General features: G+C 37.7%; 1 protein-coding gene across 9 annotated transcripts in view; it reads right to left on the reverse strand.

Moving 5' to 3' along the window:
* diaph2 (diaphanous-related formin 2) overlaps positions 1 to 24,243 on the reverse strand; it is a 468,029-nt gene that overhangs the window by 425,425 nt on the left and 18,361 nt on the right. For 7 of the 9 annotated variants that reach the window (XM_061834220.1, XM_061834222.1, XM_061834224.1 and 4 more), the window contains exons 3-5: positions 23,569 to 23,601; positions 20,327 to 20,503; positions 7,354 to 7,458 (exon numbers count right to left, since the gene is read on the reverse strand). In XM_061834220.1, coding sequence (XP_061690204.1) covers positions 7,354 to 7,458; positions 20,327 to 20,503; positions 23,569 to 23,601 — 315 coding nt within the window. Of the gene's footprint in view, positions 1 to 7,353; positions 7,459 to 20,326; positions 20,504 to 23,310; positions 23,384 to 23,568; positions 23,602 to 24,243 lie in introns of those variants that run through there. The other 2 variants (XM_061834227.1, XM_061834223.1) reach the window with 2 other exon arrangements.

Raw genomic sequence — 24,243 nt, forward strand, 5'->3', positions numbered from 1 at the left:
CACAACGGGCAGGTACAATGCATCTTTTGATAATTATGGCGGGTGGTCCTAGTTTCACTGCTTTCCAGTAAAGTATTTCTCTGCGGGAATGCATATTGATTGCATATCGTTGTAGAACACGCTGTGACTTTTTCCTTCTACCTCCGTCCTTGGCCCATTTTCTTGCCCTTTTACTTTCTCTTATTCATCATGTCTCGTCTAATCTTATTTCCCACATCTTTTAATTAGACTGTTCTCACCACCTTCCATGACTTTACAGTTGCTGTGAAGTCAATTTCACTAGGGCCGCCACCCAATGTGTGACATTGTGGTTTTTAATCAATCTCTGGATCCACCCATCTCCACCATAAGACTTTAACAATCCACGAATGTTTGATGGTGACTAGACATACAGTATATGACTCAATCTTTTCCACAGTTGGTGCCAAACAAAATGTATAAAAAAAATAAGAGTATAGAATCAAAGCTGGTCAAATCCTGCAATAAACAGACACTATCTTGAAAATGCACACAGAACAGAGAAAGTACAGCATAGTGTGTATTTGATGGCACCATAGTATTTTAGGATGGATTGGTATAACAATGGAACTTCTAAGGTCGAATCTTTTTTTCTCGAACGCTGGTAAAATTCCACTTTCTTGGGAACCTCAGGTTTTGTGCGAACTTCACATACAGTGAGGAAAATTAATATTTGAACACCCAGTAATTTTGCAAGTTCTCCCACTTTGAAATCATGGAGGGGTTGGAAATTTTCATCTTAGGTACATAACCACTGAAAGACAAACTTGTATATCAGCCAGGTTTAGTGGGTTGTTGCTGAGAAACATGGAGTTTGACCTTCCACCTAAGGTTTTCTATTGGGTTTAGGTCTGGAGATTTGCTAGGCCACTCCAGAACCTTGATATGCTTCTGAAAGAACTACTACTTGGTTATCCTGGCTGTGTGCTTCGGGTCATTGTCATATTGGAAGACCCACCCACCACCCATCTTGAATCCTTTGAGAGAAGGAGGTTGTTCCAAAAATTTCGCAACACATGGCCAGGGTCAACCTTTCCTTAATAGAGTGCAGTCACACTATCCTATGTGGAGAAAACACCCCAAAAGTATGTGGTTCCACCCCCATGTTTCACAGTAGGGATGGTCTTTTTGGCATGGCATTCCTCATTTTTCTTCCTTCAAATACAGCGAGTGGAATCAAGACCATAAAGTTATATTTTGGTCTCATCTGACCACATACCTTTCTCCCATGACTCCTCTGGCTCATCTAAATGGTAATGTGCAAACTTAAGACGGGCCTGGAAGTGTGCTAATTTAAACTGGGGAACCTTCCGTGCCAGGCATGATTTTAAACCATGTCGTCTTAGTGTATTCCCCACAGTCACCTTGGAAACAGAGGCACCACCTCTCTTCAGGCCCTTGACCAGCACCTCTCGTGTAGTTCTGGGGTGATTCCTCATCTTTCATAGGATCATGGATACGCCACAAGGTGAGAACTTAATTGAAGCCCCAGTCTGAGGGATATTTTACTAGTATTTTTACTTTTGACATTTTTAGCTTCTTCCATTTTCTAATAATTGTTCCAACAGTTGATCTTTTTTCCACCAGGCAGCTTGGCAGTTGCCCCGTGGCCTTTTACAGCCTCGTGAAGGTCTATACTTTTGTCTCTAGTGACTTAGCCATATAAGTAGTTGGAGTCTTACTGATTGTGTGGGGTGGATAGGTGTCTTTATGCAGCTAACTATCTCAAACAGTTACTTCTAGTTTAGTATAAGTGGAGTGTAGGTTGACTTTTAGAGGTGGACAAACAAGTCTTTGAAGGCCACAATTTTTGCTGACTGGCAGGTGTCCAAATAATTATTTGCAGCAGTAACATACAAATAAATTTGATAAAAAAATCTGAGTTTGTGATTTCTACATTTTTTTTAAGATTATGTTTCTCACAATTGACATGGACCTAAAAGGAAAATTTCAGACTCCTCCATGATTTCAAAGTGGGAGAACTTTCACAATCATAGGATGATTGAGTAACTTTCCTCACAGTTTGAGGATAGATCGATGACCAAAGTTCTCGCATGAGTAGTTCATGCAAGAGTCTAGGTAGAACTAGCTTTGTGTAACTGTGATTTGAACTGAAAAGTTTATAACAGTTTACAGTAGAGCAGTGATTCTCAACCAGTGTGCTGGGGCACATTAGTGTTCCATTCTTCCGGTGTGGCATGGAAAATTATACAATTTTGGTACATTTTAGTATTAAGTAAGCTTCTGTGATGTACTATTTAAGGGACTGTTGAACTCCAAAGTTTTGTGACTTTAGAAGCATGTTTTGTTTTGGTTTTTTTTTGTTTTTTTTTTCAGAAAAAGATGGTGAAGTTACAAATTATAGAGCTTCAAGCGAGTAGGTGCCACTGTACTATACTATACTGTATCATGTTGAGGAAAATATATGAATGGAAGTAAAAGAATGTTGAACTTCTCTTAAGATCAAAACTGCCAAATTGAATGAATAACTCATCAAATCTTAAAATTAAATGTGTCATTACGTATTTCCATCAATTCATTTTCTGAGCCGCTTATCCTCACAAAGAGTTTATCCCAGATGTCTTCAGGCAGGAGATGGGGTACACCCTGAACTGGTTGCTAGCCAAGTTTTTAGGCGTTATTCTTGTTCTCTGACCAAGATATTGTCCAAATTGTGCTTGCAAACTGAGAGTAATTTCTCCAAGACTTCTCCAGTGCGAGGCCACTAAACCCACGTGACCCACGGCATTTATTTATTTATTTTTACACTGCCTTTGGCCAAACAGTGTGTCCGGTGTGTAGTATCAAGTAAAATTGCCGAGTGATTCTGAGTTGGAAAGACGACAATCTGTGCATTAAACTTACTGGCCCATGTATTAACCTTTAAAATCATGACCATTCCTAAAATGTCTGTAATAAACTCATAGAGAAGGTCATATAGGAGAACGCAACTGTGTGGATTAGCACTAGTCCTGCCAAGCGCCCATCCACTGAGTTAAATGGGAGCGAATGACATATATTGAAATGTTGAAATAAATAAATGTAAAAATAAAATTAACACTAAATTTATATATATATATATATATATATATATATATATAGAGAGAGAGAGAGAGATAGATAGATAGATAGATATAGATATATATAGATATATATATTCAAATAGGCCACACAGTGACGCAGCTGGTTAGCATGTTGGCCTCACAATTCTGGGGACTGGTTTTCGAATCCCGACCCAGCCTTTGTGGAGTTTCCATGTTCTCCCTGTGGCTGCGTAGGTTTTCTCCAGGTACTCCAGTTTTCTCCCACATCCCAAAACCATGTATTAACTGGAGACTCTAAATTTTCCTGAGGAGTGATTGTGAGAGTGACTGTTGTCTGTCTCCATGTACCCTGTGATTGGCTGGGCAGTTCAGGGTGTACCCCACCGCCTGCCCGTTGACAGCTGGGATAGGCTCCAGCACTCCCTGCGACCCTCGTGAGGATAAGTGGCCAAGGAAATGGATGGATGGAATTATGTATTCATTTATTCATTTTGGGACTCTTGGTCTTCCATAATCATGCACCACAAGCATCTTAAGTGCAGCAGAGTTTGAAAAAAGTCATTCGCCAAAAAAAAAAGAAAAAAAACTACATAACAACAGGAAAAGTGGTAGTTTGGTGAAAAAAAGAAAGGCGATAATGAACACAGGTGAAAGACACGTCCATGCAAAGCTGATGGTCAAGGACGTCCATAAGACACCCCTCAGCAAAGCAGAACTAGATTATTTTCACTAGAAATCCAGCTCATTTTCAAATGGGTCAATGTGTAAATTCTCCCAAGAAAAAAGAAATTCCTTTAAGTCAGAGAATGTTATTTGCAAGACTCCTGTGGAGTAGTGAGGAGTGTTTCTTAACCTTGCTCGGTCATAAAAAGGTAGTCATTCATGACGAGGAAGAAAAAGGAATATTACCCTGACTACGAAAGACATTTTTGAAAAAGTAAACAAAATATTGTGTCCTTCTCAACATTAGATTAATGTTTAAGGCCACATCTATCGGCGCTATCGAATGGTACACTGTACATTTTATAGAGTTAGTTTTGTATGCAAAAATGTGCATTAATGGACAAGGTTAAGGTTGTGCAATATTTTTAGATATGGTTTTTTTTATACACGTAAATCTCCCTTTTGTGCATTTTAATTCTGTATTCTCTGGGTGATCATTTGAAGCCAAATTGATGCCAAGTATAAAAACTGTGAATAGACATTGGGAAGGTAATGTATATCTCTTTATTTACAGTAAAAAAAAGAAATGGGAAGATTCTATCAGAGCATTAAAAACCATCAACAACTGAGCGGAAAAAGCATAGGCAGAAAGCACCAAAACTAAGCAACAATCTCATAAGGCAAATAAAAACACCAAGCATGGCAGCAAACCAAGACCATTTCCACAAGCAATATTTACCCTAAAATGCCCACCCAGTAAGTTTTTTTTAATCATAAGATGGAAAAAAATATTGTTATCAAAGGGTTTTTACAATGTAATCAACAGATCATGTGAGCTGACAAGTTTCAAGGCTATTCAGTATTAACTATCTTGGTCTTATTTTGGGGGAAAAAAGTCATATTTACATACCATTTTATTATCATCATCATTATTACATAAAATGGATTTGCTATAGTGGGAATATACTATACTATTTTATTCAGACAAAGGTTATGATTGACAAAAATGCATATCAAGCCAAAAAGTCCTCCCCTCCTTTTGAATCCAATTTTAACCCCCCAAAAAGTTGTTCCGTCGTACCCATAAAAGGGAAAACAAAATATAGTCACTTGAACTAAGGCAACACTTTTCATTGCCAGAGGGCACCCCTGTAGCACGAATTGATCTGTCAACACTGACATTCAAACATCCCCTCTTCATCACATCCTAATGATAATAATAGTCTATATAGTGATGATAATAATAGTCTATATAGTCTATAATAATAAATGTCTTTTGACTTGTCACATTATGTTGTCGTTTGAATAAAATATCTTTGCTTGCAAAGCATAATAGGCCTGGTGATAAATTAAATGGTCTTGGAAAAAAAATCATCATTATCAATAATGCCGTTTAATTACTATAACAATGGGGAGGCAAATAAATAATGATGCTTCGCAGGTTCAGGAAGCGAGTGGAGGAATAATAAAAAAAAACTCATTCTTTCCTCGATTATTTTGATGACTCACTAAGAGTACATTTTGGAATACATAATGCAAAGCAAGCGTTGCACAAATAGTAGTATTGATTTACGAGAGATGATTGTAGATGGGGGAGGCAAAAAAAAAAAAAAAACAGTATTTTTACAATTTCACACAAGGCAGATGGACATTTTAAAAAATATATATTTGGAAATGTAGTGAAAAGCATACTATAAGGTAAACATAAACTAAGAAATACAAATCCTTATTGGGAATTCTACTGAAACATTAAAAACACAAAAAGATGCCATCTCCATGTAACAAAATGTTTTTCAACTTGTTTGCAAGATTTCAGACAAGCTAATTTGACACTGTTTAATAAGTGGTTTCGTTTGGTTAGCAAAAGAGTTAAAATGTTTTCATGAGTAACAGACTTAAAATGGGATCAGCAGTTGACTGTTTTATGCCCATGTGACTGCCATAATCTTTGAGTTGTGTTAAATATTTTTAGTCTTTTTTTTTTCCATTTTTCTGATGGGAAAAGATGAGTGAATTTAAGAGAGGCATTTATTGGTCTTGAGTGGATGGACCTGGCATTTACTTGAGCCATGGTACTTATTAAACAGATGAATAACATTTGAGTAAATATGCGATCATAATTTTTAACAAACTCAGGTGCTGTCGACCGAAACTTACATTTAACATTATAATTATTCAGCTCATGGTAAATTGGCTGAACATAAGTTCTTAACCAATGACCATACCATACATTCGCCACCTTACAAGTAACTAAAGAAAGAAAGAACAAAGTAAATACAATTTTTAAAAAACATGGTTTCAGTAATGTTTTATGTACATACTGCAAATACCACTAATTGCTAGAGCTGCTTTTGGAAATGGGCCATTTGACCCACAAATCTATTTGCACCGCGTCAACCCAAAAACCATTTTGCATGCAAGCAAATAGCAAGAATAGCGCCGACCCTCCAACTACCAGTGAGTGAGTGAGTGAATACTAGGGGTAGGGGGGAACGGTTCCCAAAATCCACAGTTCAGTTCTTATCTCGGTTTTGTGGTCATAGTTTAGCGGGACACGTTAACTCTTGGGAAAATCAAAATGTGTGTTTGTATGTATAACTATATTTACAGATGTACCCGCACAGGCAGGTGGGCAGGCAGGCAGGCAGGCAGGCAGGCAGACACACACACACACACACACACAGAGAGAGAGAGAGAGAGAGAAAGAGAGAGAGAGAGAGAGAGAGAGAAAGAGAGAAAGAGAGAGAGAGAGAGAGAGATAGACACACACGCACACACTGTTGGAGATTTGTTTCAGCACTATTAATTATCTATGAAATGTGTCCAAAGTTTTTCCTTCCCTGCAATGTTGCCGCAGAGCCAGAGAAATTCTAAAACAAATAGCCCTTTTAGATGAACTTATAGCTGATAGAAAATGTGGTTTTCTAAGATAACGCATTGACACGTAGACAAAAACACCGAGTTACTACCCACAATTCAATATTGGTTGAGGGCAATCGAAAGATGTAATAGGATGCATTTGTAAATATCCTCTAAGCACGATCAACTACTATACACACTGTTAAGAAACGCAGGGCCATGTTGGAATCTGCAGTCTCAAGAGTAAAATCAGAGTATCAGTATCAGAGTATTTCCAAACGCACCTTATACACACTGCCACGACCATGCGGACTCCCATATTGACATGCATTAGCACAAAAAACTACTTCGCCACATTAATAAGTGAGGAAAAAGAAAAAAAGTTGTACGGTACGTGTCTCCGAACTGAACGGGGCACATGCGGACCGAACCGAAATAGTTGAACTGAACCATTCTGACTGCTTTCAAAAATCGTTCCACCCCTTGTGCCTATGACCCAGTAATGATGGTTGCAGCATGATGGGAACAAAATGATAGGGGTGTGAAGCGTGGAGGATAAGACAGATGGCAATCAGAATATTCAGAGGTGCGAAGCATGAAAAGTGTAGCAACGATATAAGTGCAAGCAAGCCATATTGCAAAAGCAAAGAGATCAAGACTGAATTCATTCTGGAGATTTACAAGGAGATTCATCACGACACTTCAGTACAACATACTTCATTGGGTAAGTACACTTTACTATGTAAGGAAAAAAAATGACTTGACTTACAGATTTGGCAGTGGCTGAGATGTACTGGACCACCATCTCCCGTTTGGTACTTAAGTCCTTCCCACGAAGAGGTGCTTTTCGCTCTTCATTCAGATTCATGTCCTCCTAGACAATAGATGCACAGGAAGACAGTGATTTACATTTAACAAAATTGAGAGGACAACATAAACAGATTAAAAGCACCATCTTTAAAGAGGACGTTGACAAAGAGTCATTCCCTTCTGTATTTGCTAAGCTTTGAAAGACAATAAAGGCAAAGAATTACTGACAGTCAATCTGATCAAATCCATCCATTTTCTATATACCTACCTTATTTACTTATCATAGTCTCAGGTGAGATGTGCTTATCTGAGCTCACTTTGGGCCTGAGGCAAAGTACATTCTAGAGTGGTCAACAGCCAATTGCAGGCCAAATGTATGCAGGCCATACATAAAGACAACCATTCATACATTCAAATTTATAGGAACTTGAGATGCGTAAATGAACCCAACATGACTGTTTTGAAGGAAGCCCGAGTACATTGAGAAAACTCACACAACCACGACGAGAAAATACAAAGAGCGGAGATTCAAACACTGAACATAAGAACAGAGTAATACATGCTACCCTCTAGTCAACAGTATCCATCCATTCATTTTCTCTACCGCTTATCCTCACTACTGCCTGATTAAATCCAGTGTAATAAATCCTTTTTTGTTTTTCGGGAAACTGTGGTTATCGTCACGCTACAAGGCATGACACCCACTTAAGATTTTTTTCTGTTAAATCAGATCTTTTTATGTAGGCATTTACATTACAAAAACAGCAGCTCCGTAGCTCAGTGGTTAGCGCACTGGTTTGGTAAAACAGGGGTTGTGGGTTCGTATCCCACTGGGGCCTCCACTCCCTGAAAAGGGTTGCGTCAGGAAGGGCGTCCAGCATAAAAATTGTGCCAAACATATATGTGCGTTCATCTGTGGTGACCCCTAAGGGGACATGCCGAAAGAAACTTACTATTGACATTACAAAAACAAATCAAACTTTTACTGTGTATGGAATGCATCTGTGAAGTGACATGCATGTATACAAAACACATCACATTGCACATCCACAAAACAAGGCGCAGTGCGTTTGAACACGCCCCCTCGTGCAACTAGAGTCGACGTTTTCTTATCCATCAGCTCGAAAGTATCTTCTTTTATTTCCACTGACTGTTTTTTGCTCCTCTATCTGCCATTGTTTTTGTCTTTTTTGTCAAACGTGACATTTGTTGCCTTTTGATGTGGTATGGATCAGATGACTGTGTCCAGAACATCCATATTGCACAGACAAAATTGGAATTGTACTGTTCACAATGACATGAAAAAGGTCATATTATAGCCTACTACTTAGAGATATCAGCCTTACATATGATATATGAAAATAAGGTTCATTTTAATCAAATATTGTTAAAAAATAGAAAACGTTTTCTTCAACATGGCATTCATTGAGGAAAGAGTATATTAAGTTTTTGAAATTTCTTAAATTTTTGGAATAAATTGGTCATAAAATGTGGTCCAATTATCACCTTAATTACAAGAATAAACAGTCTGCTTATACTAATACCACACAAGCAATTATGTTTTCAAATTTGCACTGAAAATAAACGTTCATAGAACAGTGAGGAAAAGGGAACAGAACCACTAAACTACAGATTCTCTAAACGAATCAATCTGGTGTGAGCCAAGCTGGAGTTGATTCAATTAGCAAAGATTGGAAGTGTGGCTTAAACCTGCTCTGCCCGCTGAAAAAATACACCAGGTTAGAATTGTCTCCTAGTGCTGCCTGATATATTCCGTAGCTCACTCAAAAGACCTTTCAAAAGAGCAACAATTAAGAATAAAATTGAAAGAATTAAGACCGCATCCCGTCTTTTACAATCAGTGGTCTTTATCTTGTGAAAGCAAACACAGTCAGGGAGGTGTGACCCAAAAACCTGTCACTTTACACAGCAACCAGATACAAATGTTCCCATGGCAACAACAAGTTGGGATTTTTTAATTTATAACATTCAGAATTCAATACTGCCTGATAAGAGTGATTCCTTTTTCAACTCGATAAATTTAAGTCCAATCAGAAAAGTGGATCACTCTGAAAGGTAACACAGTTATAGAAATAGAGAAACAGCCAAGTAACAAATACAATCGTTATGCTTTTCTCCTGCTTACTGATATTGTCAGATTATTATTGTGACCAACTTCTATCATGTTTTTAAATGTGGACATTTCATTCAAAGAGAGGAATTATTGAGCTCATGTTTATATTTGTATAGTAATTAATTCATGTTTGAGACGATAGTAATGGAAATGGTATTGGCGGAAGGATGTTGTGAAGAGGTAATGTATAACGGAGTGTGGAGCAATTCCCTCTCCATTTGATGTTCTTTAACCCATGAACTTTGAAATTAGATCAGTCACTACATCACGAAAGACTGTTATAATATGCTTAAATTTGGCAGATAGTCTTGTCAAGGGAGGTGGCGGCCATTCAGGGGAGGGCTGATTTAAGGCCTGCCCGGTATCAGCAACCACAGGCTGGGACGAGGGCTTTGCAAAACAAAGGTCCATTGGCAGTTGGGGGTGTGGGCTGGCCATTGGGGTGGCCAGAGGCCACTGCGAAGGGCACCTCTCAACTGCGTAGCGGGATATGGGGCCTCAAGCTGCAATCAAAGTGTTTTTTATCGATGTGTCCTGCCATTCACACGTTTGTTTTTTTTTTTTAATAAACTGGTTGATTAACATGGGCCCCTTAACAATATCTTCTTGCAAATTGGCATTTCGTCCACATAATTTCTGCATCCAAAGACAGGATTTTGGCCGTGTGGGCCAGTCAAGCAATCATCAGTGTATTTTTTGTGACATGCTCACATGGTCACATGGTTTAGATGTCCAAACAGGTGTAAAATTACTGTAATAAGCGAAGTGCTGTAGCAGCACAGCTAAGTGACCAGTGTACATAAGTCTATGAGTGGCCCACCCAAAATAAAATTTTACACACAACTGTGCCTTCTTTTATACAAAGACAAGAGTACAACAATATCGAGGCAATTTTAATACTGTGACTTCCTAGCGAGTAGATATTCTATCACAAAGACACTAGCATCTTTTCAAATTCATATGACAGTTAAGTTAAAATGTCATGTGAAAATGCTAACATTTTGGCAAAAATGTCCCAGACTAAACTGGTTTCCTTTCAGGTACCACGCTTGAATAAGATCATGGCCTTCCAAAGTTGGGTAAATTAATTTATTGTATTTTTATCTGTTGGTGCTGTAGTAGAGAGGACAAAATGGCATTATCAATTAATCCTTGAGTAAATGTAGCAAGGCTATATTAAATGTATAAACTCAAGGAAAGAAGGACACACCAATCGAATTGAATAAGCCTTGATCAGCAGTGTGTGTACAATATTGAGGGGTGCCCCGTATCTTTGTGCTACTTTCATACTGCATCACAAAAGATGTCTTTCGAGAGAAAGGCAACTGCGGATGGAGCAAAGGCCGAGCGGAGGACTAATAGCTCACAGTATGACATGGTGATTAGAATGGAGGGGGATTTTTGAAAGAAGCACTCTAAAAAATAGATGTCTTAATTTTAACAAAATAAAAAAATACATTCAAGCTCCCTCTGGCAAGTCGTGGAACATTTGCAGAGCCTTGCTGCCATCTACTGGTAAGCAAAGACAATCTAACACTTTTTGCTCGAGTTTATGTCATTCAAGGCTAATTCCAAAATCACTAAATCTGAAAAAGAATTTCTTCATTCATTCATTCATTCATTATGAATTGAGAATGAGAATATTATGCAATGAAAGTAACGTCTGCAAAAAAGTCAAGGGCATTTGCAAGTACTATTGTTCCTTTGTCAATTTTTTTCACACTGCTTGAAGATTTAATGAAAAATTTAAGAGCTATTACTGTGAACAGTAGGACTTTTGCGGCCAGTTCAGGATGGATGACCTTTCACCTGAAAACAACTGGGCAGGCACATCATAACAGTAAACAGGGGAAACAGGACAGAAAAGAGATGACTTTAGTGTATCTTATTGTGTTTAAAGACGCCCGTCTGTGTTTGCTTTATAATTCTGTGGTCACAAAATAAATTCTTGTGAACCAGAATCAAAATAAAATCCTGAAAATCATGCAGTCAAAACTAAACTAAAACTGCTGAAAATTTGAAAATCATCCAATGAAGACACAAATTAAGAGGCTTCAATCTTTGAAATAATACCTAAAACCTGTATAATACCTAAAACAGGGACGATGCTCTTTGCATGTATACAGTACTAAACTAGCATATGATTTACAGTCCATCCATAAAGTCATCGTACCATTTCACTTTTTTCACATTTTATGTTACCACCTCATCCCAATATGGTATAAATTCATTTTTATTTCAAAATTCTACACAAAACCTCTTGACAACATACAAAAAAAAATGTGTTGAAGTTTTTGCCAATTTATTAAAAACAAGAAACATAAATACATAAATATTCACCGCGATTGCTCAATACTGTTGATGCCCCTTTGGCAGGAATTACAGCCTCAAGACTTTTTTAATATAATGCCACAAGCTTGGCACACCTATCGTGCAGTTCTGCCCAATACTCTTTGCAGCACCTCTCAAGCTCCATCGGGTTGGATGGACAGACATTTTCAGATCTCGATTTTTCATCGGCTTCAATACTGGGCTCTGCCTGGGGCCCCTTAAGGACATTTCGAGTTATCCTGAAGCCATTCCTTCATTATCTTGGTACAGTTCTCAGGGCTGTTGTCCAGTTGGAAAATAAACCTTCATCCCAGTCTGAGAAGCTGAGCACTCCGGAGCAGGTTTTCATCTCTGCACATTGCTGCATTCATCCTCCCCTCAAACCTGACAAGTCTTCCATTTCCTACCACAGCTTGATGCTGTCATCACCATGATTCACTGTCGGGACGGTACTGGTCAGTGATGAGCGGTGTTAGGTTTCTTCTAAACATGACGCCTGGCATTCACACCAAAGAGTTCAATCTGTGTCTCATCAAACCAGAGATTTGTCTTTCTTATGGTCTGAGAGTTCTACAGGTGCATTTTGTCAAAGTCCAGGTGGGCTCCACAAACCTCTGTTTATCAGAATCATCTTTATTCAGAATTTGTCTCCGGTAGTTGGAGCAAGTCTACTATGACATACACTCTCGTCTTGCCCATTCGATGTTCACCATTCGCAGCCCCCACATATTCGCGGATTTTGCTTTCAAAGGTTTGTTTTTTCCCCCCAATGTGCCAGTTTCACGATTGTAGTATGTAAATTCTCTTCTAAATAGACAAGCCACCACATTAGACATAGCTCCTTACAATGTGGTTAGTTCCGCATTTTGCAAATGTTGTGTGACTTGTCCAACTAAATTCACCAAAACACACTTGTTACACTGTTAGAATGTATGCTAGCATATGTTTTAGCATGTATGTAAGCTACCATATGATGGTGATCATGACCTGGTGAGGAACAATTGCATTTCACATCTGTAAGCAGAAGAAGCTTACATTGCCTATGTGGGCAGGTCAATACTGGGGTCCTGAGTTCGTATCTCACTGAGGCCTCTACTCCCCAAGAGGGTTTGTGTCAGGAAGGGCATCCGGCGTAAAAACTGTGCCAAAGAAATATGACTGTTCATCTGAGATATTATGGTGTGGCGACCCCAAACAGGGACGAGCCGAAACAAACTACTACTACTAGTAGGCAGGTCAATACAAACAATGTTGTACACAGTGTCACATCAAAACTAAACTTTTTACACCACAGAAAACAGAATAGCACAACTAGCAAGTAATAAAACAAAAGAATGACTTCTGAAATAATTGGCAAAACAGGCATTTTAAATGCCATTTACATCCTCCCAACATGCTGGTGCAGCACTCATGATCTCCATAGTGCCACAAAGCATGCTGGGAGCATGTAAATAGGATCAATTATTTTGGTAATTTTGATTGTCCATTGCAATTGGAGTTTATCCTTTTTTGTGCCATCATCATTCTGGAAGGTTTTCTTCTATCCACAGAGGACAGCTGGAGGTCTGATAAAGTGACCATTGGATTCTTGGTCACCTCCCTGACTAAGGCCCTTCTTTGCAAATTGCTCAGTTTAGATGGGCAGCCAGCTCTAAGAAGAGTCCTGGTGGTTCGGAAGATCCATTTACAGATGATGGAGGCCACTGTGCTCATTGGAACCTTCAAAGCAGATTTTTTTTTCTGTACCCTTCCGCTTATTGATGCCCCAAGACAATCCTGTCTTAGAGGTCTACAGACAATTCCTTTGAATTCATACTTAGTTTATGCTCTGACATGCATCTGTGGGACCTTACGGGCAGATAGGTCTGTGGCTGTCCAAATCATGTTCAAGCCTTTTTTTTTTTTTTTTTTTTTTAAATCAAAAATGCACGTCAAGTAGAAAGACTTAAAGTACAGTGCAGTAGAGCTGTGTGACATCAATACAGAATTTTTCATTGATGAAAATAAATATTACACTAGATTTTGTTTCCCTGACAGCTCCCTGTCACGGCCCACTTAGTATAGTTGAAAAGCCGGACAACAGTACTGTGCTGTTGGGGATGCGCTCAAAAAGAAAAGCCAAGTCTCTATGAAGCAGAAGCCAACAGAATGAGCAAAAGCTTTTTCTGGTCATGAGGAGATGAAGCTGGTCAATTTTGTCAGGGAGGGAATGTAAATTTGCGAGGTGAGTGGACAAAAGTGGCATTTGAAGTCCTTGCTGTCACGGCCTGACTGTGATGCCAGCTCCCTTCCCCGATCCCATCTACACTTCCTCCATGCACCAATGAACGTAGCCCTTCCGCCCATATTTAACTCATTAAAAAAAAATAAAATTGGAAGAAAAACATCCGGAAGGTACTCCCTAGTCCTTAGCAAGCCTTCCCTCATGTAAGTAAGTCACATAGTGTCATCAAAGACAAACGAAAATGAAAAAAAAACCAAACACTAGAGTGTGCATTACCGAGGAAACCACCCAATGTAGGTGTTATCTTGAGGTAAGCAGGTACAAGGCTTTTCATGATTTTTGGTCTTGATTTTTTGGGCTAGATTTTGATTGTACTTGAAAGCGTATTCTACATGAGAAAATGCTGTATGCAAATGTAATCAGCATTATTAATGTAATTCAAACTTGATACTGTTTGACAGAAAAATCAGCCCTTAATGGACATCTCAAACAATCGAGAATGTATCATTTCAGATTATTTTCTTTAAAACACTGCTCTTTTCCAGCCCTAAAAAATGATTTCAGATACCACTAAATAATTAATCCCTCCTTCTTCCCGCAGATCTGAATGGTGACAAGGCTTGGACATCGTTTGAATTTGAGCGATTGTGGCCCTAATTCTTGGTTCTGATTTTGATTCCAGTTCCAAATGAGCGTTTTAGTTTACATGGTTTAAATAAAGAGTCCAAAATTAGGAACATCCAATTTCATAGCAGCCCGTGACAGTGAATGAAATTAACATTTGACTTGCGGTTCTTGAAAACTACTGTTAGTATCAAGCTTCTGGAATAAAAGGCAATGTGTGTGTGGAACTAACTCAATTGAATTACCATTTATTAATTAATGTTTCAGCTAAAAGTTAAATATCGGTTGGCTGAATCGCGTCAAATGTCCAAGTTTAGTCTCTCTCTATCTCTTCTGACAATGCTGAAAATGTGACACTTCCCGGTGTCGATTATTGTCCTAAACCTCTTGGACTGGTGTCAGCTCCCGTTCTGACATCCAAACTCAGTGAGGTACATTTTCACTGGATTTAATGTTTTGCATTTTGACAAGGGGCTCTGGAGTCCCGCTGTGTTCATCCTGGAAAAAGACTGAGTGTCGAGACAGAACACTTTTGAAGTCCGTAATGGTGGATGATGTTTAAACGCATCTCTGCCTTTCCTGTAGTTCTCCTATAAAAGGATCACTTCACCTCACACACAGTTTTACCTTTATAATGACTCTTTTTTTTCTTCATTCATTTCCCAAGAATTCCTTCATGACCAGTCAGTAATAAGATTTAATTTAGGCTGTGTGCTATTTCGACTTCAAATACACACTATGTGCGAGGCAAAGCACTTTCGCCAAAGGAAAAAAAAAAATCGTTTTTACTTTCTCCAGGTCATTAGTGCACAGAGGGGGGTCTAAATAATATGTCACTACCCTTTGAGACCTGCTGGGCTGCTAAAGCTGCAGAACAGTGAAACAAACAATAATAGAAAGGCTGTAAAACATAGTGGCCAAACAAATTATCTGTGCACGTTAAATAAATAATAAAAGGGATGCATTAGTATTAAAATGTACACAGTGGAATCTTTGACTTAAAACAAATCCATTCCAGATGGTTTTGAAACCATTTGTACAGTTGAAAATGTTTGAAATAAATGAGTTAATACTATTAGCATCACCAGCATAAATCCTGTATTAACTCCATTATTGACATCTAAGTATAGAAAAACAAGGCTACTATACAAACTTTAAAAACAGCCAGACACGTAGATAAGTGTCTGCAAATAAAGACTAAACGCAGCTCATTTCCCAGTTCACATTGCAATCTTCTTTCATTGCTGATTTACAGCCACTTAAGCCATATTCCACTGAGCAGCCAGTACATCAGAGGACAAACTTAATTTTCCACTTCATTAGTTAACCATAGTTCAATCACTCAAACAAGTAAAACATAGTTTTGTGGACCTAATCATTTCAATGTCTAATGATTTTAAGTTTCATTAAAAGAAAAAAGTTTTAGTCCCAAAGGATTTGAGGATATCTTGCGTCCTGCAAGGCTGAAGAAATTGAAAGTCCAAGATTTTGTGATGTCTTTTCGAAAGAGACTTGTCAAGGTCTAACAAGAGTTGCAGAAGTCCCGTGGTATTTCAAGAAAATTTGCACGATTCGCATTGTCACTGGATTTGGCTTGTCCCACAGGATTAGCGGGAGTTTAATCGGCTTTGTTGAATTCTTGTTTGGATTTCAAAAGTCTCATAACATTTACTTAACTCTGATTTTCCTAAAAGTCTTGGAAAATATACATAAGTATCATAAGATTTACTCAAGTGGCACAAAGCTTTGCAGACATTTTACTGGATTTCCATTAGTGTGTAATCTCTCATTTCTCAGTGTGAAATCTTCTAGGATTTGAAGGGGCTTTCCAAAGTAGGTGGAAGACTTGCAAGTTTTGTATCATACAGGATTTGCATTTGTTTCAAGATTTGCAGATCTCTCAAATATTAGTAGAGGTTTTGTCAGAATTACAAATATAATGCCTGCTGAAATCTCAATACATCTGTGTAGGTCTCAGAAAATACTAAATACTTGCAGGATTAACAGAAGTCTTGCAGGATTTTCTGGAGTCTTTAAGATTTCAAGGCATTCCATGTAATTTTCTAAAGTCTCTTAAAATCTAAATAAATGAAAAAAAATCCATACAGTTGAAGCCAGAAGTTTACATACACTTTGCAAAAATACACATTCATTTTTTGTCTCACTGTCTGAAGTCAAACCAGAAAAATCTGTTTCAGGTCAGGTCGGATCATCAAAATTATTTAGTATTGTTAAATGCAACAACAATGATAATTACTTGTAGAATTTGTTCTCTTTTTCTGTAATGCTCAATTATTTTCTTTGAGGTCAAACATTTACATACATTTCCTTAGTATTGAATAGAATTTCCTTTGAACTGCGAGACTTAGGTCAAACATTTTGGGTAGTGTTCCACAAGCTTCTGACAGTATCTGGAATCCTGCCCCATTGCTCCTGACAGAACTGGTGTACCTGAATCAGGTTTGTCAGTTGCCTTGCTCGCATACGCCTTTTCAGATCTGCCCAAAAATTTATGATGGGATTCAGAACAGGGCTTTGTGATGGCCACTCCAAAACATTGACTTTGTTATCCTTATGGCATTTTTTTACCATTTTGGCAGAAGGCTTAGAGTCATTCTCCATTTGGAAGACCCATTTGTGTCAAAGTTTTAGCCTCTGAGCTGATGTCTTGAAATATTGCCTTAATATCACCATGTACTGTTCTTTCTTCATGATGCAGTCTATTTCATGAAGAGCAGCAAAATAGCCCCACACTCAGATGCTACCACCTCCATGCTTCACACAGTTGGTATGGTTTTCTCAAGTCAACAGGTTTCCAATTTTTTTCTTCCAGATGTAACAGTCATTATGGCCAAACAGCTCCACTTTAGTTAATTTCATAAGACCACAGGACAGGGCTCCAATAGTTAAGATCTTTGTCTTGGTGTTTTTTTGCAAACTGTATTCTGGCTTTTCTATGTTCTTTAGGAGTAATGGCTTCATTTTCGGTGAGTGGCTTTTCAGCCCATGTTGGTGCAGGACTTGTTTCACTGTGGATAATGACACTTTCCTACCAGCTTCATCCAGCATCTTCACAAGGTCTAGAGCTTTTGTTCTGGGGTTGATTAACACATTTTGTACCAAAACATGTTGATCTGTTAGACATAGAGCCCATCTTCTTCCTGAGCGGTGTGATGGCTCACGTACAATTGTTTGAACAGGAGAAAATAGTACCTTTGAGCTTCTGGAAATTGCACCCATGTATGAGCCAAACTTGTGGTGCTCCATGATTCTTTGTCTGATTTCCTGGCTGAATTCTTTTGATTTACCCATTATTTCAAACAATGAAGCAGAGCGTTTGAGGTGTGGCCTTGAATAAATCAGCAGGTGTGCCATCAATTAAGTCACATGTTGTCAGTTAACCTATCAGGAGCTTCCAAAGCTATGACTTTATCATCTGGGCTTCCCCATGTTCTTTAAAGACATAGTACTATTTGTGTATGTACACTTTTGACCTCAAACAAAATAATATAAAATTCTCAAAGAAATGTTCTGTCATTATTGGGGCATTTAGCAAGATAACTGGCCTGAAACAGGAGAGGTTTAGTCTTATTTGACTTCAAATAGTGAGTCAAAAATATTAAATGTCTGTTTTTGCACAGTGTAATATGTAAACTTCTGACTTCAACTGTATGGTCACTTGATTTTCTACTAGGTGAAGCACTATGTGAGTCAGCAGTAGATGTGGTTCATGCAGTTTAAAAAGAAAAAACGCACTGCACTCTACCATAACATATTGCAGGTTTTGTGCAAATTTAGGAGGAAGTTTTCAATAAACTTGTGCTCAAATTGCCAATTTTTAGTTTAAAGGCTCCACTGCGGTCTGTAAGAAAAAACCAGTACCTTGAAGATCATACAAATGAATAACCCTTTTGGATTTGAATTTATTACTGTAATTGCACATTTCTGCTTGGGATTGTCATTGGCTGTCAAATGTCAGTCCCCGCCTGAGCCTGCTTTCTGTGTCGTGTGTCAGCGAGCAAATTTATGCTCGGGTTTAATGTCACACCACCGTGAGCACAAACAACATCATTGAGAAGAGAACTGAGTGACAGAAATGGATAACCAAGCAAGAAAACATTCATGACAGAGCCTGATTAAAAACTAGGAGTACTGATTATATGGTGCAGCACCTGGGAATAATGTATGGGGCACACACACTCTGAGGTATTATCCACAACAAAACCTAAGCAATAAAGGTATACACTGGCACCTAGTGTGTCTTATAATGTAGAATTAATCTCTTTACCTGAAAAATAGGGGATAAAGCCTGCAACATGAAAATGAATTTATGTCCTAAACACAAATGAAGTCTATGTTGGCTAGAGATTGTTTTGTGTGAAAGCATGTGTATGTAAGAAAATGAGTTGACTGGAATCGTATGGCTGTGCATGTAACGGCATTGCACAGACATGGGCAATACTTACACCAGGTAATTTTTTTTCACCAAGAAAAGATTGTCTGTAATCAAAAAAATTTAGGAACTCTTTCATTGACCAAGGGATTAGTACGAAGTATGGATCAGCAAGTGGCGATCAACTTTAGCTTTATATTTGGAAAAACTAGAAAGGTACAAATAAGGCTCAAGAATTGTCAGACATGAAATTAAAATTCATTCTGAGGGGGAAGGGGGTGGGGGGCTGTTGAGGGTGTCCAGTACTCATGCCCATCCTTCCCTTCGAGATTCGTCACGACGCTTCGGTTCCTTAATGCGCCGCGTCAGCAACTCCAGAAACTAGTTGACTAATGTGCATATGATATGGTGTTCATTCACCAATAATCTCATAGACACGCAAAAGGCTTGAATTGCTTCTTCTGGGACCACTAAAAATAACATGGGTTATATTAAGATATTAACTCAGAGGTCCTTACAGATGTTAAGACACGATAAAAACACCCCACCATACCAATCACAGGTAGCACTACCTTTTTCATTTTCCACATCTTGTCATGTCCTTTTCTGTCCTCTATCATATTGTCCTAGTGTTTAGTTATAGCATCCTCTCAGTGATTGCGTCCCCACCCCCAAAATCGACAAATAAGACCATGACTTGAATGTTGTAAGATTACTTGTGCTCAAATATCTAGACTGTTGTACTATTGTTCTGCTGTGGTTCACACACCTTGTTCGTTCATCCCTCTGTCTGTCCTCTAATTCCCTTTTCTGTCTGGCTGCATTTTAACATCATAATAACTAAAACAATACAAAACAAAATGTATTTTCAGTAAACCTCAGTATAACTAAAACAATTGATAAAAAAAAAACCAGGAGGAGTATTTCAAAATTCACTGTTGCAGAGCAAAACTGTTCCAGCACAAAAGGCACACAGATGTACTATTCTGCACGGCCATGCAGCTGATGAGTACAAGTTACAAAAAAGAAAAAAAAAAAGAACATAATAGCCATGACACATTGGACTCCTTATCAATACTGCTAAATTGGATTTGACTATCTTGTAAATGAACATTGTGAATGAACATATAGTGGTACGGTGGTTCAAAGTTGACTGAACAGCTGTAAGAATTACATATGATGTCATGGCCACAAACAATGATTAATGGAAAGCGCCCGAAGCTTACCATCATCTTCTCAAAAAGGTCAATGATCTCCTTTTCCGAGAGGTTCATGGAGCGGTCGTCGAAGAGTGGCTGAGGAATGGGCAGTTCAGTCTGGGTGGAGAGAGGGTCCGTCGGGTGCTGTATGAGAGGCTTCTCCTTCTTCATTCCTGTCTTTCGGAAACTGGTAAGGCGATCGCGCTATAAGAAAGCAGAGTATTTGAGATATTACTCCCATTCATAATGCTATATCAAAATTCAGCCTTATTGAACAACCATTTTACACATTCCAATAAACTGAAGTGACTGAGGTACTCCACAATGATATGTAACGTTGTAATAAATGCACTCTTAGAGGAGCAACATTTTTTCAATTAATTGACACCAAGAACATTACCAAATTAATGTGCTTTTTTTATATTAGATTAATAGTTTATAGACCTTGTTTAAACTGTACCCATATTTTTGGAATTTTATCTATTAGATTTATGACAGTAATAATGAAGTGTTAGTCTTTGTGTTCCATCAAGTATGACATTTGTAAAGATCTTCTTTCACTAGGAAACACATTGATCAACATTTGTGTCAATTTTCTGACGCATATTTCAGAACAAAGCAGTAACTGAATCAAAATCAATTCATGTTTTTGCATTTTCTATTTGAACTAACGTGTTTTTTTTATACAGGGATGAAAAATAATTATAAAAGTGCATTTGTTAATTTGATTGAATGATTTTTTTAATTGACAAATTGTTGCAGTCCTCAATATTTTGCTAATAAACAAATAAAACAAAAGTGAAAAGAAGTACAATACAAAAACGTATGAACTTTATAAAGACATCGCTTACCACCTTACCCCAAAGGACCACACATGTGATTGTCATAACACCATAATACCATAATGATAATCAGTTGACCTTCCATCATAACTTGCACAATTATTATCATAATAAAACATGACCCCCACGTGCAATTAATGTTAGAATTAGTTTGGAATGGAATAAAGAAGACATGCAAGTTTAAAGGACACGCACATTGGTTTTGCAAAGTCGTTAGTTCATGCACATTTTAATGTGTTGTTCAATTTCAATGATTAAATTCGAACCAGTAACATTTGAAACTGTGACAGCAAACATGGCAATAATCTACTTTCTTCTTAATTTTATTCAAATGTATCAAAAACCTACAACCAACCTGTCATGTCAGTACAATATTAGCTATTAGTACCTTTATAAAACAAAACAATAGCAGTATTAATCAATTCACATGAATTATATTAAATAATTCTATTTCAATATAACAAAAATAATTTGGCTATACTGTACAGAAAATGTAAATAATAAAATGTAAATTTGCTTCCCTTTTGTCACAAGAATAAGATTTTCAGTTGATGGGCTATGAAATTATCTTTTTTAAATAAGTTCAACCTTTCCTGCTAAAATTGCGTGTTGTAGCTACAATAGCCAATCATTAACATATCAAACTGAAATTTCTAAAAAAAAGTACTGTTTGTTGTGTTATTACAGGTAACTGACTGCTAAATAATAGATTCTTTTCATCAAAATTAAACAACACAAACTTACAAACCTCGAATCCAATGAAGTTGAGACATTGTGTAAAATGTAAACAAAATCAGAATACAAGGATTTGCAAATCCCTTTCAAACAATATTTAATTGAAAACAACAACAAAAAGAGACATTTAATGTTCAAATTGATGAACATTATTATTTTCTTTGGGCATTTTTTGTGTGTATTTTGTTTTTGCAAATATTTTCTCATTTTGAATTTGGTGCCTGAAACACATTCCAAAAAAGACTGGCAAAGTGAGGAATACAAACAAAAAACACTTGTTTGGAATGTTCCACAGGTGAACACTTAAATTGCAAACAGGTGAGTGATTGGGTGTGAGACTAGCATCAGCCTCAGTTGAACAGCCATCCATCCATCCATCCATTTTCTTTCCCGCTTATCCTCACAAGGGTTGTAGGAAGTGCTGGAGCCTGTCCCAGCAGTCAACGGGCAGGAGGCGGGGTACACCCTGAACTGTTTGCCAGGCAATGACAGTAGTCTAGACCAATGCTTCTCAATGTACAATTACAAGGAATTGAGGGATTTCATCTTTTACAGTCCATAATATCAAAAGATCCAGAGAAACTGGAAGAATACTAGAGTGAATAAAAAAGTGCTGTGGTCTGACAGGTCTAAATTTCAAATTGTTTTTGGAAATCCTAGATGTCGTAAAAGCCAAACAAGGAATAGGATCATCCAGATTGTTATCGGTGCAATATGATGGTATGGAGGGGAGTTAGTGCTCATGGCAAGGATAACTTGCTAATCTGTGAAAGCACCATTAGTTCTGAAAAATATATACTGTTTATGTTGTCGAGCAACATATGCTGCCATCAAAGCAATGACTTTTTCAGGGATGACCCTACTTATTTCGGCAAGACAATGCCAAACCACATTCTGCACGTGTTACAAAAAGTGTGGCTTTGTCATAAAACAGTGAGAGTACTAGATTGGTCTTCTAGAAGTCCAGACCCGTCTCCCATTGAAAATGTCTGCCTCATTAAGAAGTGGGAAACACAACAGTAGAGACCCTGGGGTGTTGAGCAACTTAAGTTGTAAATCAAGCAAGGATAGGAAAGACTCCCTCATAGAAAGCCTCAACAATTAGTGCACTCAGTTCCCAACAGCTTGATAAGAGTGTTGTCAAAAGGAATGGTGTCCTAAGACAACGGTTAACATGCTTTGTCTGAGCTTTTGGGGTATGTGTTGCAGGCATCAAATTGAAAATGATGAGTATTTGCAAAAAATAAATAAATAATAATAATAATCATCATTTGCCAGTTTGAACATCAATTTGCTCCTCTCTGTCATCTTTGTAATGTATTCAATTGAATATAGGTTGAAAAGGATTTGCAACTCATGGTATTCTGCTTTACACAACGCCCCAGCTTCTTTGGAATTGGGCTTTGTATATAAACAGACAAATGTGATAATGACCTGCATGATGAGCATTTACTGAAATACTTCTGAATGGATCAAACAGAGTAGAAGCTGTCCCATTTATTCCACCTGGAATAAATAAGAGGAACAATGACATATTGTAACTGAAGACTGTTTCTCTGTTTGCTTTTAAGTATGTTTGATCCATCTGCTTATTTCAGTCACATCTCATGCAGCCACAATGAACAGATGACAAATAAGTACGATGTAAAACACAAAAAAAGGAGCATGCCAAAGTAAAACCCAGCACCTTACCATATCATCAGCCAATGTTTTTATGTGTATGTTCTGTTGGAAGGGAGGGAGGGGACAGTGTAAATGACAGGAATTGACCACACAACAACCAGAGGTGAATATAACCACACATCTATGTTGTTGTTGAATGCATACATATACAACCATGTCCCCTTCTATCTTCTAGACTATATTTCACTCGTAGTAGAATCCCAACAAGGGTGGGGCCCAAATTTAACAAAGTAACCTCACAAGTACAGGTGTAGGTATACAGCTGTATCTAAAAAAAAATGAATATAATGAAAATGCATTTTATTTCAGTAGTTCAATTTAAAAAGTGAAACATTAGTGTTTCCCACATATACGTTATCTGTGGTAGGCCACCACAAATAGATTTTGGTGCTACCCGTGAATATGCAATTGATGTATTAACTTTCTTTAGCCAAGCAGAGATTGTGCCGCTCAGCTTCTTGTGTTCGCTATATTTAGAGGAAGAACAGACTACATTTTAGGAAATTTGATGTAATTTCTTAAATTCCATTTTTTTTTTTTAACTGTATAATACAGTTCATTTTCAACTTGGTTGGTTATTATCTAAAAATGAGTTTGTTTTTTGGGGGGGTTTCTTTGGGACTCTCTGTATGTGGTGTTCTGAAAGGCACTTTCAACATGTCCGCATGTTTTTACATTTAAATA

Source organism: Syngnathoides biaculeatus, chromosome 11 (assembly GCF_019802595.1).
Source record: "Syngnathoides biaculeatus isolate LvHL_M chromosome 11, ASM1980259v1, whole genome shotgun sequence".
Classification (NCBI taxonomy): Eukaryota; Metazoa; Chordata; class Actinopteri; order Syngnathiformes; family Syngnathidae; genus Syngnathoides; species Syngnathoides biaculeatus.